This window comes from Oncorhynchus mykiss, chromosome 12, assembly GCF_013265735.2.
Source record: "Oncorhynchus mykiss isolate Arlee chromosome 12, USDA_OmykA_1.1, whole genome shotgun sequence".
NCBI lineage: Eukaryota > Metazoa > Chordata > Actinopteri > Salmoniformes > Salmonidae > Oncorhynchus > Oncorhynchus mykiss.
Genome location: NC_048576.1, coordinates 64441953 through 64461564, shown reverse-complemented (window position 1 = coordinate 64461564; position 19612 = coordinate 64441953). Strand labels below are relative to the sequence as shown.

The 19612-nt window shown below is 42.2% G+C and overlaps 2 protein-coding genes across 2 annotated transcripts; both read right to left on the bottom strand.

Moving 5' to 3' along the window:
* Window positions 1-447: 447 nt before the first annotated feature.
* LOC110538023 (3-mercaptopyruvate sulfurtransferase) lies at window positions 448-2268 on the bottom strand. Its single transcript, XM_021624556.2, has 2 exons — window positions 1613-2268; window positions 448-1402 (listed from the first exon to the last, which is right to left on the bottom strand). Exons 1-2 carry the CDS (start codon window positions 2199-2201, stop codon window positions 1101-1103), a joined length of 891 nt encoding a protein of 296 aa, XP_021480231.1. The 5' UTR covers window positions 2202-2268; the 3' UTR covers window positions 448-1100.
* Window positions 2269-16407: 14139 nt separating this feature from the next.
* Window positions 16408-17805, bottom strand: LOC110538024 (3-mercaptopyruvate sulfurtransferase). The gene is made up of 2 exons (XM_021624557.2): window positions 17085-17805; window positions 16408-16875 (listed from the first exon to the last, which is right to left on the bottom strand). The coding sequence occupies exons 1-2, from the start codon at window positions 17671-17673 to the stop codon at window positions 16574-16576; spliced, it is 891 nt and encodes a 296-aa protein (XP_021480232.2). The 5' UTR covers window positions 17674-17805; the 3' UTR covers window positions 16408-16573.
* Between the last annotated feature and the right edge of the window lie 1807 nt (window positions 17806-19612).

The window sequence follows — 19612 nt, the reverse complement described above, 5'->3', positions numbered from 1 at the left end:
TTTGATTCACTTAATTTTTAACAGTGCAGCAACTGTGTTTTGAATTAATTTGGCAGTTGTCTGTTTTTTCTTCTGATGTGAGGGTTTAGTGATGTCACATTCACATAAGGACACAAAGTGTTCAAAGATCCAGCCCAAACTGTGAGTACAATAAGAATTAGACAATTACACATGAATTCTCACATCAAATGCCTAACCAAAATAAGTTAAAGAATAGAAAAATGTGGTTTAACCTGAAACGCTGTTACCATTAAAAAATATAGACCTACACATACTAGATTGATGACCATCTATGTAAAAAGTAGACATGTTGGACATTGAAGTCTTTACATTTACTTCTTGTCTAACCAAAGTTAAAAATTGACCCTGAATAAGTAAAAGTTGTACAAAGGACTACTGTATATGGTAAAAATGGTTATACTTTGAAAAAAATACAATACAAATTACTTTGTACAGTAGATGGCATATTTTTATTGTACAAATTAAACAAAGTGGCATCCTGCAATCAAACTGACAGAAAATTCTGTTAATACTAAAACCGAACTGCACTTAGAAAAACCCCTTGACATTTCGTGAGCCTACATCTCATAACAAGGTCACACCAAGGCAACTACAACTACATGAAAATTACATGTTCTTTACATTTTCATGGTGCATTAAGAGCAAGTTTCATTATTTTAAAAGCCCCTTACAAAATGTCTGGTAGTGGCAACATCTACAAGACAATGTTGCCAGGCTGCAATCCCCTAAGTAGGAGCATACAACTCAACCATAGTCCAATTCTAATCCAAATACCTCAAACATTCCATCCTTCTAATCTTTATTAATAGATTAAAATAGCATAGTTTGTAACACCTTTATTGGACATCTTGAATATAAACATAGGCATTCTGTATTCATGGACTCTTGAACGGTGACCTCTTTCGCAATAACACATTTGTCCAACTCAGCAAAAATCTTCAGTCAAAATCAGTAAAAACCTCCATATTTTGTGCAATCTGTAGCTTCCTTTGTGATTCATAGTGTCCCCTCCCTGCTTTTAATCAGCAACTCATTCAACAGTATTTTCCTTAATGCTCATCTCTACTCGTCTCTCCACATCACACTTGCTTCCCCTTGCCCTCAGAGATGACATGCTCCGGGGCAGCCCTTTTGAACCATTCAGACCATGACCCGTCATACACAGACACTGACCCTGAATGTCCCAGCAGGTGAGCAGCCAGAACCACGTGGCATGCAGTGACCCCTGACCCACAGGTTACCCAGAAAGGTTTCTCCAAGTCCACCCCTGCCTCTCGGAACATTTTTGCCAGCACTTCAAGCTCCAACTCCTTGCCTGAGGCATCCATGAACTTGGCAAAAGGCATGTTGATAGTACCAGGAATGTGGCCAGGCTCAATGTCTGTGTGTGAGAGGGAAAAATATTATAAGGAGAGCAATACAGAGAGGGGGATAGAGAAAGAGGGAAGGCGAGATTTTATTTAAAAAAATATTTGGGCAAAATATGATGTCCTAACATTTAAAAAAATCATATTAGCAAAAATGTATAATAACATCAAATGTAATCAATTCTAGGAGGACAAAATAAATCTTTGCATATGCTCCCACTGACCATCTCTTGGTTCTGGTTCGGTTCCCCGGAACCTGCCGGCGGATCTTGCGTCAATCACTTGCACCTGTTTCGTCTCGATGTTTTTCAGCACATCTTCATACGACTTGACCCAAGAATGATTGGCGGTCGCCTTGAAGTCCGCACGTCCTGGTTTGGTGTATTCTGCAGTGACCGGATGCCCTTCGGCCAGCCAATTCTTCATACCCCCGTCCAGGACCGATACAGAATTGTGCCCAAATAATCGGAACATCCACCACACTCGGGGTGCGCTGTATGACCCAAAATCGCTGGTATCGTACACTACTACATGTGTATCGTTTCCTATACCTAAACCACCCACATACTCTGCAAAGTAGTTTGCAGTTGGGAGCATATGGTCCATCGAGGAAGTTTTGTCAGAGCATTTGTCAATATCAAAGAACGAAGTTCCAGGTATGTGCTGTTGGTTAAATTCCGCATTTGCATCGCGTTTTAATTTCGCTAGATACCAGGACGTATCCAGAATTCGAAGATTCGGTCCAATAAGGTTGCTTTTTATCGCATCTGCAAGCCATTTGGCTGAAACAAGCGCCCGGGTTTGCGCCGCCATGATTATCCTTATCTTGGACTCTGAATCAAGGTTGCCAGGTCCTAATCAAAATCCGGATAATGACGACTCAAAACCCGCTCATAAGGCCTGAAAAGTAGTCCCAGGAAGAAGGGAGTTGCCACATTTAGCCTATAAACCCATTTCCCCCACAACGTTATCGAGCGAAGAAGGAATATCGATTTAACTTCTAAAAACTTCAGAAGCAAATTTCGGTTTTCCATCAAAATAATAATACTTGCAAAATAATGTGACTAATAAAGAATTTGAATATGTCGTAAGATAAAATATAATTCGCCTTTTTACACTTTTCTGACAATTGTGCCGTTATTACAGTACCAGTAAAACGTTTTGCTATCAATTATACCTCTGTATATTTTCATATACATTACCACACATTTTAAAGTTTGGACACACCTACTCATTCAAGGGTTTTTCTAGATTTTACTATTTTCTAGGTTGTATAATAATAGTGAAGACGTCAAAACTATAAAATAACACATATGGAATCATGGAGTAACCAAAAAAGTGTGAAACAAATCAAAATATATTTTATATTGAGATTCTTCAAAGTAGCCACCCTTTGCCTTGATGACAGCTTTGCACACGTCTTCACTATTAATCTACAATGTAGAAAAGATTTTTAAAAATAAGGAAAAACCCCTGGAATGAGTAAGTGTGTCCAAAGTTTTGACTGCTGTATGTGCCAGATATAAAATGAAAGAGGCAAGATGTAAAATGAACAATTTAGCAGCTTGCTTAATTCAAGTTGACAGTAATTCACTCAACATGAATAGTGATTTGAAACATGAGGTGATTTCAAGGTGAGAAATGCTTCTGTTGCCCAATTATAGGCTACTGAGGATGGGATCGTAATTTCAATAACTGAATCAAATATTAATAATATGGATATGAACTGAATAGGCCTATGCTTGTCAACAACAGCCAGTTTTTTTTATTTTATTTATTTAAAATCTGTAGCCTAATCTAATGCATTCTAACAGCTGATCGGCAATTGTGGTAGAAATGTGACCATGATCACAATTGATAACTTCCAATTTCATGAACTAAACATGGACATTAAAAATTAAACATTTTATTTTTGTATTTCACCTTTATTTAACCAGGTAGGCGAGTTGAGAACAAGTTCTCATTTACAACTGCGACCTGGCCAAGATAAAGCAAAGCAGTGAGACAAAAACAACAACACAGAGTTACACATAAACAAACGTACAATCAATAACACAATAGAAAAATCTTGGTACAGTGTGTGCAAGTGTAGAAGAGTAGGGAGGCAAGGCAATAAATAGGCCGTAGAGGCGAAATAATTACAATTTAGCATTAACACTTTTGTGATAGATGTGCAGATGATGACGCACAAGTAGAGATACTGGGGTGCAAAAGAGCAAGATGATAAATAACAAGATGGGGATGAGGTGTGCTATTTACAGATTGGCTGTGTACAGGTACAGTGATCGGTAAGCTGCTCTGATAGCTGATGCTTAAAGTTTGTGAGGGAGATATAATACACCAGCTTCAGTGATTTTTTTTTAAATATTTTTTTCCAGTTCTTTCCAGTCATTGGCAGCAGAGAACTGGAAGGAAAGGCGGCCAAAGTAAGTGTTGGCTTTGGGGATGACCAGTGAAATATACCTGCTGGAGCATGTGCTACGGGTGGGTGTTGCTAAGGTGACCAGTGAGCTGAGATAAGGCGGGGCTTTACCTAGCAAAGACTTATAGATGACCTGGAGCCAGTGGGTTTGGCGACATATAAGTAGTGAGGGCCAGCCAAAGAGAGCATACAGGTCGCAGTGGTCACAGCACTGTGATAGACTACATCCAGTTTATTGAGAAGAGTGTTGGAGGCTAATTTATAAATTACATCGCCGAAGTCAAGGATCGGTAGGATAGTTAGTTTTACGAGGGTATGTTTGGCAGCATGAGTGAAGGATGCTTTGTTGCAAAATAGGAAGCCGATTCTAGATTTAATTTTCGATTGGAGATGCTTAATGTGAGTCTGGAAACAGAGTTTACAGTCTAACCAGACACCTAGGTATTTGTAGTTGTCCACATATACTAAGTCAGAACCGTCCAGAGTAGTGATGCTAGTCGGACGGGCGGGTGTGGGCAGCAATCGGTTGAAGAGCATACATTTAGTTTTGCTTGCATTTAAGAGCAGTTGGAGGCAACAGAAGGAGTGTTGAATGCCATTGAAGCTCGTCTGGAGGTTTGTTAACAGTGTCCAAAGAAGTGCCAGATGTATACAGAATGGTGTCGTCTGCGTAGAGGTGGATCAGAGAATCCCCAGTATCAAGAGCGACATTATTGATATATATATATATATATATATACAGAGAAAAGAGTCGGCCCGGGAATTGAACCCTGTGGCACCCCCATAGAGACTGCCAGAGGTCCGGACAACAGGCCCTCCAATTTGACACAATGAACTCTATATGAGAAGTAGTTGGTAAACCAGGTGAGGCAGTCATTTGAGAAACCAAGGCTGTTGAGTCTGCCGATAAGAATACGGTGATTGACAGAGTTGAAAGCCTTGGCCAGGTCGATGAAGAAGGCTTCACAGTACTGTCTTATATCGATGGTGGTTATGATATCGTTTAGGACCTAGTGCGTGGCTGAGGTGCGCCTATGACTAGCTCGGAAACCAGATTGCATAGTGGAGAAGGTACGGTGGGATTCGAAATGGTCGGCGATCTGTTTGGTAACTTGGCTTTCAAAGATTTTAGAAGGCAAGGCAGGATGGATATACAGTGCCTTGCGAAAGTATTCGGCCCCCTTGAACTTTGCGACCTTTTGCCACATTTCAGGCTTCAAACATAAAGATATAAAACTGTATTTTTTTGTGAAGAATCAACAACAAGTGGGACACAATCATGAAGTGGAAGGACATTTATTGGATATTTCAAACTTTTTTTACAAATCAAAAACTGAAAAATTGGGCGTACAAAATTATTCAGCCCCTTTACTTTCAGTGCAGCAAACTCTCTCCAGAAGTTCAGTGAGGATCTCTGAATGATCCAATGTTGACCTAAATGACTAATGATGCTAAATACAATCCACCTGTGTGTAATCAAGTCTCCGTATAAATGCACCTGCACTGTGATAGTCTCAGAGGTGCGTTAAAAAATATATAAATATTTTATATTTATATTTAACATATTTATGTGTAAAATGGTAGGCTACATTAGCATACATAGGCATGTAAATGAATAGGCTAATTGATGACTAATAGATGCAGTGTGTCATTGTCACTTTCATTGTGGACTTTTCCCAGTTCCATAACTTCGATTTCAAATGTCCACTTAGCGCTCGAGACCCAAGAGCTGAGCTGGCATAAAATCCTTCACTTGATATGGTTTTCAATAAGCAACGTGGACATAAGAATGCAGTTTAAACCACCTCCGAGCGAATTTATCTAATGTGCTCTAGAGCACCTAAAGTAGTTTTCCTGTGCTTTGTCATCATTATTTGTTGATGCACATCAGTTTTAGCACGTTAATGTTTTATGGAAAAGAGTTTGGAAATAGGTGTCTCCATAATAATAATCTAAATAGCCTACACAACGTGCACTCTTGCTGCTCTTTCCCCATCACTCTCACTCACTCACTCAGAAATAGGCTCCCTCACTGCCTGATAGTCAGCAGCAGCAGGTCACAGTAAAATGTATATTTTTAATAAATTGCCATGGTGGCCAAAACCCAGCAACTAGTGACCAATACATTTTCACCAGCGGCATCCTTTTCAAAGTAGCCTAATTTTACAGGAAAACTAGGAACATGGCAACCCTTATCTGAACTATTATGCAATTTGATGCATGCACTGATGCCAGTATGAGCCTTCATTGGCTTTCATTGGCACTTCATTCGGTAGGTCATTTGTGGAACTGTAAACGTGTACAATTTTGATTTCAAGTCTGTTGTTCCACTTTTCCCACACAATTATGACACCAAATAGACCATGATTTCCAGCTATTTATCAAAATCTGCAAATTTCTTGGAAAAATAACATTATGCAATATTGCATGTTTAGTGTTATTTCTGACCCATTTCATACAGGCAACTTCACTTCCACCACTGCATGTCCAACAAATCACCCGTAGAGGGAGTCCCTATGTATAATATCAATTTCTTCTATTGTTATACATACAATTAGTTATTTATTAGGATCCCCATTAGCCGCTGCAAAAGCATCAGCTACTCTTCCTGGGGTCCACATGAAACATGGCATACTACTAAGTATAGAACATTTTTAGTCAAGGACTGAAATAGGCTATGGCCTACATATCAGTACATACACACACTATGTAGGTCTAATTCATAGTACAGTGCAAATGACAATACAACATATATATATATATATATATAAAAAGACTGTCTCTTCACAGTCCCCTTTGTGCAGGAAGGTGTTCTTTTATCAATTTTTTTCAACTGGTTCTATTGTTAGCTTGAGTTACCTAGGGTGGCAGAGAGTTCCATGTAGTCATGTCTCTATTTAATACTGTGTTTCTCAGCCTCTGTTCTGGACCTGGGGACTTTGAGGAGGAGACATGTTGCATGTTTTGTGTTGTACCAATGACTACTAGAACTGTGTGCCAACTGCTTGAACAGACAGTTCGGTACCTTCAACACATCAATACCTCGCACAAAGACTAAAAGTGATGCAATCAATATCTCCTCAACTTTGAGCCAGGAGAGACTGAAATGCATATTACTGACACTTTCCCTCCGTGTACATCTAAGTGTGATACGTGCTGCATTGTTCAGGGCCAACTGCAATTTACCTACAGTGCATTCTGAAAGTATTCAGACCCGTTGGCTTTTTCCACATTTTGTTACGTCACAGCCTTATTCTGAAATTGTTTAAATTGTTTTGCCCCCCCAATCAATTTACACACAGTGCCCCATAATGACAAAGTAAAAAAACATTTTATTTTAGCACATTTATAAAAATGGAAAAATCACATTCAGACCCTTTACTCTGAACTTTGTTAAAGCACCTTTGGCAGTGATTACAGCCTCAATTTTTTTTGGGTATGACGGTACAAGCTTGGCACACCTGTATTTTGGGAGTTTCTCCCATTCTTCTCTGCAGAACTTCTCAAGCTCTGTCAGGTTGGATGGGGAGTGTTGCAGCACAGCTATTATCAGGTCTTTCAAGAGATGTTCGATTGGGTTCAAGTCTGGGCTCTGGCTGGGCCTCTCAAGGACATTCAGAGACTTATCCCGAAGCCACTTTTGCATTGTCTTGGCTGTGTGCTTAGGGTTGTTTTCCTATTGGAAGGTGAACCTTTGCCCCAGTCTTAGGTCCTGAGCACTCTGGAGAAGATTTTCATCAAGGATCTCTCTGTATTTTGTTCCGTTCATCTTTCCCTCGAACCTGACCAGTCTCCCATTCCCTGCCGCTGAAAAACATCCCCACAGCATGATGCTGCCATCACCATGCTTCACTGTAGGGATGATACCAGGTTTCCTCAAGATGTGACGCTTGGCATTCAGGCCAAAGAGTTAAATCTTAGTTTCATAAGACCAGAGCATCTTGCTTCTCATGGTCTGAGTCCTTTTAGGTGCCTTGTTTGCAAACTCCAAGCGGGCTATCATGTTCCTTTTACTGAGGAGTGCCTTCTACTTGGCCACTCTACCATAAAGGTTCTCCCATCTTCACAGAGCAACTCTAGAGCTCTATCAGAGTATTCATTGTGTTCTTGGTCATCTCTCCGATGAAGGCCCTTCTCCCCCGATTGCTGGGCGGCCAGCTCTAGGAAGAGTCTTGGTAGTTCCAAACTTCTTCCATTTAAGAATGATGGTGGCCACTGAGACCTTCAATGCTGCAGACATTTCTTTGGTACCCTTCCTTTCAGCATTTGTAGTTTGCACATCATACCTAAGTTTGCTAATCTTGTTAACAAAAAAAGTTATTGAAGTGGTTGGCAATATTAAAGGGTTTTGTTATGAACAAGCCATCTGCCTCAATGACAGATGGAGCAAAGTTAGCTTTTTGTCTATAATTTAATTTGAAGTACTCCAGAGGTTTTTTCTATCATTCTTTTATATATCATTAATCTTTCTTCCATAGTCTAGTTTATTTTTGTTTAGTTATGTGATTTCTCAATTTACTGTATGTTTGCCAGTCTGTTGCCTTGTCAGACTTATTTGCTATTTGTAACGGGATTCGTCCTCCTCTGACGAGGAGTATGAGAGATCGGACCAATATGCAGCGTGGTACGTGTTCGTCATGTTTTAATGAACAAAATCACTGAACACAAAAATATAAAATAACAAATAGAAAGACAGAAACGAAAACCGAAACAGTTCCGTGTGGAACACATAGGCACAGAAAACAGAAAATAAACACCCACCAAACACAATAGAAAACAGGCTACCTAAATATGGTTCTCAATCAGGGTCAACGATTGACAGCTGCCTCTGATTGAGAACCATAACAGGCCAAACACAGAAATAGCAAATCATAGAAAAACTAACATAGACAACCCACCCAATTCACGCCCTGACCATACTAAAATAAAGACATAACAAAATAACTAAGGTCAGAACGTGACACTATTCCCTTTGCCTCATCCCTCTCACCCATACAGTTTTCAATTTGTCATCTATCCATGGAGATTTGGCAGTTCTGACATTCCATTTCTTGATGGGTGCATGCCTATCAGTAACTGGAAGAAGCAGTTTCATGAATGCTTCAAGTGCAGCTTCCGGGTGTTCCTCATTACACACATCAGACCAATAAATAGTATTCACATCTGACATAGGAATCATTGCAAAATCTCTCTAGTGTAAATCTATCAGTGGGGAGTACAGTAACAAGTAATCAAACTCCAAAAGGGTGTTTGTATAAATCAGTTTGCTCTTATTGATACCACATTACAACTATGGTTCAACTGTACAGTATGTAGTTAGACCTGGAATGTGTTGCGCAATGGATATGTGCCATGGGGAAGGATCATGCCATCATCCGAACGACCCATGTGAGAGATGGATAGCACTGTACCCAGTTCTCTCTGTGTGTTTCCGTGTGCCCATCTGAATCCTGCCCGGGTCAAACTCTGCACAGAGGCGATGTTGTGCTGCCTGCCCTGTGGGAGATGGCCTCAGCTGTGGGAATGTGTGCTTTGTCACGGGGCTCTGATTACATGCTCAATGCTTGGCTTGTGCGTAGCTCATCGTCTGGGCAATTGAGATTAATGACAAACCTGATCCCTAGCCTGCCTCTATTTGTTAAATTGTAGGCTATTTGATAAACTTCTGTTTATTTGACAACTTGAGGAATTTAGTGATTTGCTGAATTTCGAGGCCTTTACCTCGACTGACCCTTTGATTATCAATTAACTTAAATGTTATCTCAGTGTTTAGGTTCATAAAGTCCACAAACCTGCACACAGTCTTTCAAAAGTGCAAGACTACTCTCTGTGTTTCTCAGGTATTTGTTCAGGAAAAAAATATTTTCCATCAGAGAGACTCTTGGTGATGGAAGAGATTTAGGAGATTATTGTTTTGGGAGTTCCGCTTCTTACAAACCATTCCTGCTACTGTTTTTCTATTTAGGCCCTACTCAAAGCATTCTAGAAGTAAGACTAAGGCAACAATATGACACAGCAACAATTTAATTTGAATGGTAATAATACCACAAAGTACAAGAGATTTACGTGGTTTGATGGCTGACGAAGACAGCGTTTATTAATGCCTTGGTAATAGAGGAAACAATTAAAATGATCATACATATAAAAAAACACAATAGTATTTGATAATTGACACAAGTATGGTATTCAAGTGTTTGTATAATCATACACAAAACATCAATTTTCTTAAATAGGCCAGAGAAGTGTTCACCTTGACCAATGTGTTATGTTAGCAAATATATTCTCTCACTTGTTTAGACAGTTGAGATGCCTGTGAACAGTAATTATTTTGTGTGAAATAGCCTTGCCCAGAGTGACTCTTGGGAGAGGGGTTCCTCCCTCCAACTTCTCCAGTAAGTCCTGGACATGTGAAAGGGTCCCCGCGGAGTTCAGGATGATGTAGGAGGAGGGCTAGGAAAAAACAGCGACTGGGAAAAATAGGAGCTAGGATAAACGCTGGTTGACTTGGCAAAACAAGACGAGCTGGCACAGAGAGACAGGAAACACAGGGATAAATGCCTCGGGGACTAATGGAGAAAACAGGCGATACCTGGAGGTAGGTGGAGGTAATCACAAAGAACGGTGAAACAGATCAGGGCGTTACAGCAGCCTCCCCCCAGGATATCTCTAGCAGGAACCCAGCACCTCTCCTCCATAACCATAACCCTCCCAGTCAACCAGGTACTGGAAACCCCTGCCCCGTGGTAGAACACCCAGGAAGCGTTTCACCTTGTATGACGGATGGCCATCGATGACACAGGGGGGAAGGATGGGCCAGGAGACAGAAGACAAAGGGCTGTGAGACACGCGTTTAATCCTAGACATATTGAAAGTAGGGTGAATGCCGAGGGTACGGGGTAACACAAGACAGACAGCAGTGGAACTAAGGAATCTAGAGATGGGGAAAAGAACCAATGAAATAGGGGGACAGGTCCCGAGTGGAAAGCCATACCCTCTGCCCAATGCAGTAGCGGGGAGCTGGAGTCCAGCTGCGGTCCGCTTGTCGACGATACCTGGAGTTGGTCTTGAGAAGTGCCGCCCGAGCACTTCTCCAGGTACGTTTACAGCAGCAGACAAACATCTGGACCGAGGGTACGTTGACCTCCTGCTCTTGTTCTGGAAAGAGTGGAGGCTGATAGGGTGGTTTCTAGGTACTGGTTAGCTTGCTCCGACTGGTCGTTGGATTGAGGATGGAATCCGGAGGACAGGCTGACCGATGACCCAATAAGGGTGCAGAACGCCTTCCAAAACTAAGACAAGAACTGAGGACCCCGATCGGAGACCATGTCCACTGGGAGTCCATGGATCTGGAAGACGTGCTGCACCATAAGCTGGGCCGTCTCTTTGGCAGAGGGTAGTTTGGGGGGAGGGATGAAATGGGCGGCCTTGGAGAAAGGGTCCACAGTTGTCAGAATGACAGTGTTGCCATCAGACAGAGGGAGCCCAGTGACAAAGTTCAGAGAGATATGGGACCAGGGACAATGAGAGACAAGCAGGGGCTGAAGGAGGCCAGAAGGAGCTTGCCGTTGAGTCTTGTTCTGAGCACACACTGTGCACGCGGCGACGAAGGCAGAGACGTCAGGAACCATTGTGGGCCACCAGAAACATTGTCGGAGGAAGGCTAGGGTACGACGGAACCTGGATGACAGGTCAGCCTGGAGGAATGAGCCCATTCTAGGACCCGGGACCACACTGAGTTAGAGACAAACAACTGGTTAGCCAGGCCCCCTTCAGGTTCAGGCTGGGAACATTGTGCCTTGCGGACCAAGGTTTCAATGCCCCAATCCACTGAAGCTGCAAGGCCTGAGGTAGGGAGAATGGTTTCAGCGACCGAGGGTGTGGCAGAGGAACTGTATAGGTGGGAGAGGGCGTCAGAATTCACATTTGTATACCCTGGGCGGTAGGAAATGGTGAAGTTGAATCTTGTAAACAATAAAGCCCACCAGGCCTGCCTGAATTTAAGGCGCTTGGCTGTATGGAGATATTCCACTTTTTATGGTCGGTCCAAACCAAGAATGGCTGTTCTGCTCCTTCCAGCCAGTGCCTCCACTCTTCCAGTGCCATCTTGACCACCAGGAGTTCTCGGTTGCCTACGTCGTAGGTCCTCTCTGCAGGATTGAAACGATGGGACAGGAAGGCACAGACTTGGAGCTTTTGGTCCTGGGCAGATCGCTGGTTCATCAACCTCTACCACAAATTGACGGGACGGATCCGGATGGGTGCTGTGGTGAACCGATGCTTCAGGTCCACGAAGGCTCTGTGAACTGTACTTTGGGAGAGGTGAGTGCAGAGAGGGGGCCCGCCAGCGTGCTGTAGCCCCGAATGGAATGGCCGGAGAAGTTAGCAAACCCCAGGAAACATTGTAACTGCACCCTGGACGTAGGTTGAGGCCACTGTACCAGTGCTTTCACTTTTTCAGGATCCATTTGGACATTTCCGTCAGCGATGACATATCCCAGAAAGGAGATTGTAGAGCGGTGGAACTAACACTTATCGGCTTTCACAAACAATTGGTTCTCCAGAAGGCGCTGAAGGACTTTTCTGACATGAAGAACGTGTTCTTGGGCAGACTGGGGGAAAAAACGGGATCTTGTCAAGGTAGTAGAACACAACGGTTTAGCATGTCCCTGAGCACATCGTTCACCAGAGCCTGGAAGACAGCGGAGGCGTTGGTGAGTCCAAACGGCATGACCTGGTACTCATAATGTTCGCTGGCTGTGTTAAAAGCTGTCTTCCACTCATCTCCTTTGTGTATCCGAACCAGGCGGTTGGCATTCCGAAGGTCCAGTTTGGAAAAAATGTTGGCCCCCTGGAGAGGTTCAAAAGCCGAGGAGAGGAGTGGTAGGGTGTAACAATTCTTGATTGTTATATCATTCAGACCCTGGTAGTCAATGCATGGATGCAGGGTCTTGTCCTTCTTCTCCACAAAGAAAAACCCTGCGCCGGCAGGAGGTGCAGACGGACGCATGCCTCCAGTAGCCAGAGAATCCTCTATGTACTCCTCCATGGCCTTGGTCTCCAGGCCGGAAAAATAGTATAGCCGACCACGAGGTGGTGTGGTGCCTGGGAGGAGATCAATGGTGCAGTCATAAGGACGGTGCCTTACTGAAGATCTCCAGGAGGTCATGGTACTCAGTGGGGACTACAGAAACATCCGTGGCTTTGCTTACGTCCTGAGGGGAATGTCGCAGGGACGGATGTGCTGCTCCAGGATGAAGCTCGTGGTCCAGTCAATAACAGGATTGTGTTTCTGAAGCCAAAGAAAACTACAGGAACATTGGGGGGGAAATCGATGAGGAGGAACTATAAGATCTCACTGTGGTTTCCTAATACCCTATATGATGTCCAGTGCCCTTGTATCCATGGAGAAAGAGAGAAGTTGAGGGGGAATACCTAATTTAGAAACCATGGTAGCAGCCATAAAACATTCATCAGCCCCAGAGTCAATGAGCACCCGGGGAGACATAGACTGGTCTCTCCACAGCAGAATCACAAAAAAAAGGTGAACGGGTGATGGAAGTTAGTCTCTCAAGCTGGCTCAAAAAAATACTTGTACCCACTAAAGAAGAGGGTTTCTAAACTGGACAAGTGGCTATATAATGTCCCAACCCTCCACAGTACAGACAACAGTTAGAATTCAGCCTATGTGAGCATTCCCCAACCGATAATCTAGCTCTTCCCAGTTGCATTGGCTAAGGAGTATCCAAATCACCCGTCGCCGATGGTTCTCTGGGAACCTCGGGTGTTTTCGGGTATCCTTGAAAATACAAACTTTGGGGATTTCCGCATTCCTTCAGACGGGCACCTGCATCAGCAGAGGAATGAATGTTCTCAAGACCCGACCTCCTCTCACACCGGTGTTCTCGTATGCGCCCATCAATCCTAATTGCAAGGGCGATGAGGGAATCAAGGTCCCGTGGTATTTCCCGAGCTGCGAGCTCATCCTTTATCCCCTCCGACAGTCCTTGGCGGAAGGTGTCAAAAAGAGCCTCCGGATTCCAGGAACTCTCAGTGGTCAATGTGCAAAAATCTACTGCATAGTCTGTCACACTACGAGAGTTCTGATGTACCTGCAGTAGTTTGAGCCACTTCCCTCCCGGGCACAGGAGAATCAAAAACCTTAATAACCTCTCTGGGATATGCCAAAAGCCAGGGAAAATGCAAAGCGCCAAATTCAAATAAATTACTATAAAAATCAAACTTTCATTAAATCACACATGCAAGATAGCAAATTAAAGCTACACTTGTTGTGAATCCAGCCAACATGTCAGATATCAAAAAGGCTTTTCGGCGAAAGCAAACGATGCTATTATCTGAGGATAGCACCACAAAGAGAAACCATATTTCAACCCAAAACGCAGAAATAAAAATATAATTCATGCCTTACCTTTGACGAGCTTCTTTTGTTGGCACTCCAATATGTCCCATAAACATCACAAATGGTCCTTTTGTTCGATTAACTCCGTTGATATATATTCAAAATGTCCATTTATTTGGCGCGTTTGATCCAGAAAAACACCAGTTCCAACTTGCTCAACGTGACTACAAAATATCTCAAAAGTTACCTGTAAACTTTGCCAAAACATTTCAAACTACTTTTGTGATACAACTTCAGGTATTTTTTTAACGTAAATAATCCATAAAATTGAAGACTGGATGATCTGTGTTCAATATAGGAAGAAAACAACCTGAAGCATGCTTTCTGGTCACACGCCTCTATCTAACAGTACACTTCAAGTGACCCTCGTTCAAGATGGTCGTACGTCTTCATTACACAAAGGAATAACCTCAACCAATTTCTAAAGACTGTTGACATCAAGTGGAAGCGATAGGAACTGCAAGAAGGTCCCTTAGAAATCTGGATTCCCAATGAAATCCCATTGAAAAGATAGGCTGGAAGTAACAAAATGGAGTCATGGTCAGCTTTTCCGAAAGGAAGGCGGGGGAAGGCCTTATAGGCATCGCAGAAGTTAGAAGAACAATGATCCAGGGTTTTACCAGCCCTGGTAGCATAATCGATATGCTGATAGAATTTAGGGAGTCTTGTTTTCAGATTAGCCTTGTTAAAATCCCCAGCTACAATGAATGCAGCCTCAGGATATGTGGTTTCCAGTTTACATAGTCAAATAAAGTTTGTTCAGGGCCATCGATGTGTCTGCTTGGGGGGGAATACATGTGGCTGTGATTATTATCGAAGAGAATTCTCTTGGTAGATAATGCGGTCGACATTTGATTGTGAGGAACTCTAAGTCAGGTGAACAGAAGGACTTGAGTTCCTGTATGTTGTTATGATCACACCACGTCTCGTTAATCATGTCATACCCCCCCCCACCCCTCTTCTTACCAGTAAGATGCTTGTTTCTGTCGGCGCGATGCGTGAAGAAACCAGCTGGCTGACTCCGATAGCATGTCTCGTGTGAGCCATGTTTCCGTGAAGCAAAGAACGATAGTCTCTGATGCCTCTCTGGAATGCTACCCTTGCTCGCATTTCATCAACCTTGTTGTCAAGAGACTGGACATTGGCGAGTAGTATGCTCGGGAGCGGTGCGCGATGTGCCCGTCCCCGGAGCCTGACCAGAATACTGCTTCGTCTGCCCCTTTTACAGCGTCGTTGTTTTGGTTCGCCGGCTGGGATTCAATCCATTGTCCTGGGTGGTGGGCAAAACACAGGATCCGCTTCGTTAAAGTCGTATTCCTGGTCGTAATGATGGTGAATTGACATTGCTCTTATATCCAGTAGTTCCTCCCGACTGTATGTAATAAAACCTAAGATTACCTGGCGTACCAATGTAAGAAATAACACATAAAAAAACTAAATATTGCATAGTTTCCTAGGAACGCGAAGCGAGGCGTGACAGAAAAATGTGGTATAACCTAAAAGGCTGTTACCATAAAAAATATAGACCTACACATACTAGATTGATGACCATCTATGTAAAAAGTAGACGCGTTGGACATTGGAGTCTTCACGTTTACTTCTTGTCTAACCAAAGTAAAAAAATTACCATGAATAAGTAAAAGTTGTACAAAGGACTACTGTATATGGTAAAAGTTGTTATACTTTGAAACAAATACAATACAGAGAACTTTGTACAGTAGATGCCATATTTTTATTGTACAAATTAAACAAAGTGGCATCCTGCAATCGAACTGACAAAATTCTGTTAATACTAAAACCGAACTGCACTTAGAAAAACCCCTTGACATTTCATGAGCCTACATCTCATAACAAGGTCACACCAAGGCAACTACAACTCCATGAAAATGACGTTTTCCTTACATTTTCATGGTGCATTAGAAGCAAGTTTCATTATTTTAAAAGTCCCTTAGAAAATGTCTGGCAGTGGCAACATCTACAAGACAATGTTGCCAGGCTGCAATCCCCTAAGTAGGAGCATACAACTCAACCATAGTCCAATTCTAACCCGAATACCTCAAACATTCCATCCTTCTCATCTTTATTAAGGAATTAATATCACATAGTTTGTAACACCTTTATTGGACATCTTGAATATAAACATAGGCATACTGTATTCATGGACTCTTGAATGGTGAACTCTTTCACAATGACACATTCATCCAACTCAGCAAAAATCGTCAGTCAAAATCAGTTAAACCCTCCATATTTTGTGCAATCTGTAGCTTCCTTTGTGGGTCATAGTGTCCCCTCCCTGCTCATTCAACAGTAATTTTCTTAGTGCTCATTTCTACCCTTCTCTCCACATCACACTTGCTTCCCCTTGCCCTCAGAGATGACATGCTCCGGGGCAGCCCTTTTGAACCATTCATACCATGACCCGTCATACACAGACACTGACCCTGAATGTCCCAGCAGGTGAGCAGCCAGAACCACGTGGCATGCAGTGACCCCTGACCCACAGGTTACCCAGAAAGGTTTCTCCAAGTCCACCCCTGCCTCTCGAAACATTTTTGCCAGCACTTCAAGCTCCAACTCCTTGCCTGAGGCATCCATGAACTTGGTAAAAGGCATGTTGATAGTACCAGGAATGTGGCCAGGCTCAATGTCTGTGTGTGAGAGAACAAAATAAAATGATAAGGAGAGCGGTAAAGAGAGGGGGATAGAGAAAGAGGGAAGATGAGATTTTATTTAAAAAATAATTGGGACAAAATATGTCTTGACATTTAAAAAATCATATTAGCAAAAATGTATAATACCATCAAATGTAATCAATTCTAGGAGGACAAAATAAATCTTTGCATATGCTCCCACTGACCATCTCTTAGTTCTGGTTCAGTTCCCCGGAACATGCCGGCGGGTCTTGTGTCAATAACTTGCACCTGTTTGGTCTCGATGTTTTTCAGCACATCATCATATGACTTGACCCATGATTGATTGGCGGTCGCCTTGAAGTCCGCACGTCCTGGAATGGTGTATTCTGCAGTGACAGGATGCCCCTCGGCCAGCCAATTCTTCATACCCCCGTCCAGGACCGATACAGAATTGTGCCCAAATAATCGGAACATCCACCACACTCGGGGTGCGCTGAATGACCCAAAATCGCTGGTATCGTACACTACTACATGTGTATTGTTTCCTATACCTAAACCCCCCACATACTCTGCAAAGTAGTTTGCAGTTGCGAGCATATGGTCCAACGAGGAAGTTTTGTCAGAGCATTTGTCAATATCAAAGAACGAAGTTCCAGGTATGTGCTGTTGGTTAAATTCTGCATTTGCATCGCGTTTTAATATCGGTACATGCCAGGATGTATCCAGAATTCGAAGATTCGGTCCAATAAGGTTGCTCTTTATCATATCTGCAAGCCATTTGGCTGAAACAAACTCCTGGATTTGCACCGCCATGATTATCCTTGTCTTGAACTTTGAATCAAGGTTGCCATGTCTTCAACAAAATTCTAATCCAAAACCCGCTCAAAAATCCTGAAAAGTATTCACTTTTTATTTTGCGCAGGAAGAGGGGAGTTGCAACATTTAGCCAATAAAAACCCTTGAAAGAGTAGGTGTTCTAAAACTTTTGACCGGTAGTGTAGGTCAGTGTCCAGTATATATATACATTGATGTCAGGGTAAACGCAGGGAGGTCTATCGGAAGAGGCTGTACATGCGAGGCAGGCGTCTGTCCTTGCTGGACAGGGCAGATTGGATGTGCTCATAGGAGGGCATCTCAGTCAAGTCTCCTAGCGCTGCTACTGCTGGCTTGACTTAACGTCTAACAACTTTAGAATCAAAATTCGGTTTTCCATCAAAATAATAATTATTGCAAGCTAATGTGACTAATAAAGGAAATGGAATATGTCACAAGAGAAAATATAATTCGCCCTTTTTACACTTTTCTGACTGTTACTACAGTACCAGTCAAAAGTTTGGGCACACCTACTCATTCCAGGGTTTTTCTTCATTTTTACTATTTTCTACATTGTAGAATAATAGTGAAGACATCAAAACTATGATGTAACACATATGGAATCATGTGTCGTAACCAAAAAAGTGTGAAACAAATCAAAATATATTTTCTATTGAGATTCTTCAAAGTAGCCACCCTTTGCCTTGATGACAGCTTTGCACACTTCTTCACTATTATTCTACAATGTAGAAAATAGTAAAGCTAAAGAAAAACCCTGGAATGAGTAGGTGTGCAATTTAGAAATAGTCCAAAAACCAGCAACAAGCAACCAAATACATGTTCACCAGTGACATCATTTTCAAAGTTGCCTAATTGCAACCCTTCTGAACTATTACACAATTTGATGCATGGATGTGATACTGGTATGACGCCTTCATTAGCTTTCACTGGCCCTTCATTATGTAGGTAATTTGTAGAACTGTAACGTGTACCATTTTGATTTCAAGTCTAATATTGTTCCACCTTTTCCACACAGTTATGAGACCGAATAGGTCATGATTTCCAGCTATTTATCAAAATCTGCAAATTTCTTGGAAAAATAACATAATGCAATATTGCATGTTTAGTGTTATTTCTGACCCTGCATGTCCAACAAATCACCTGTACAGGGAGTCCATAGCGAGTGCTGGTCAACAACTGCCAGCTTTTTTTATTTTTTTTTAAATCTGTAGCCTAATCTAGCTGACTGTTACCTTCAATCTAATGCATTATAACAACAGCTGATCAGCAATTGCGATAGACCTGTGACCATGATCACAATTGAGTACTTCCAATTTCATGAACTAAAAATGGACATGAATAATTACATAACACAAGTCTACAACAACGATAAACTGAGGTTATCGGCAATTGATTAAATCAGTTTGCCAGCTCAAAGTCGGCTACACAAGTGGAACAAATTGATTTGCAATGATTCCAGTGATATCTTAATTTCAACATATTTATTGTATAATATAGTAGGCTACAGTAGCCTACATAGGCATGTAAATGAATTCGCTAATGACCGATAGATGCAAGTGTGTCATTGTCAGTTTCGCTGTGGACTTTTCCCCGTTCCATAACTTCAATTTCAAATGTCCACTTAGCGCTCGAGACCCAAGAGCTGAGCATTTTTAGTCCTTCGCTTGATATGGTTTTCGACATTAGAATGCAGTTTAAACCACCTCCGAGCGAATTTATCTAGTTTTTAAGTAGTTTTCCTGTGCTTTGTCATCGTTATTTGTTGATGCGCATCAGTTTTAGCGCGTTAATATGTTTTATGGAAAATAGTTTGGAAATGGGTGTCCCCATAATAATAATAATCTATATAGCCTACATACAACTGGTTAAAAATTGTGACGAAGTGCACTCTTGCTGCTCTTTCTCCACCACTCTCTCT

Excerpts from the sequence above, each read along its gene's own strand:
- LOC110538023 (XM_021624556.2), bottom strand. The coding sequence starts at position 2,201 with ATGGCGGCGCAAACCCGGGCGCTTGTTTCAGCCAAATGGCTTGCAGAT. Across the intron at positions 1,403-1,612 it reads CGAACCAGAACCAAGAGATG|ACATTGAGCCTGGCCACATT; the intron begins GTCAGTGGGAGC and ends TCTCACACACAG.
- LOC110538024 (XM_021624557.2), bottom strand. The coding sequence starts at position 17,673 with ATGGCGGTGCAAATCCAGGAGTTTGTTTCAGCCAAATGGCTTGCAGAT. Across the intron at positions 16,876-17,084 it reads TGAACCAGAACTAAGAGATG|ACATTGAGCCTGGCCACATT; the intron begins GTCAGTGGGAGC and ends TCTCACACACAG.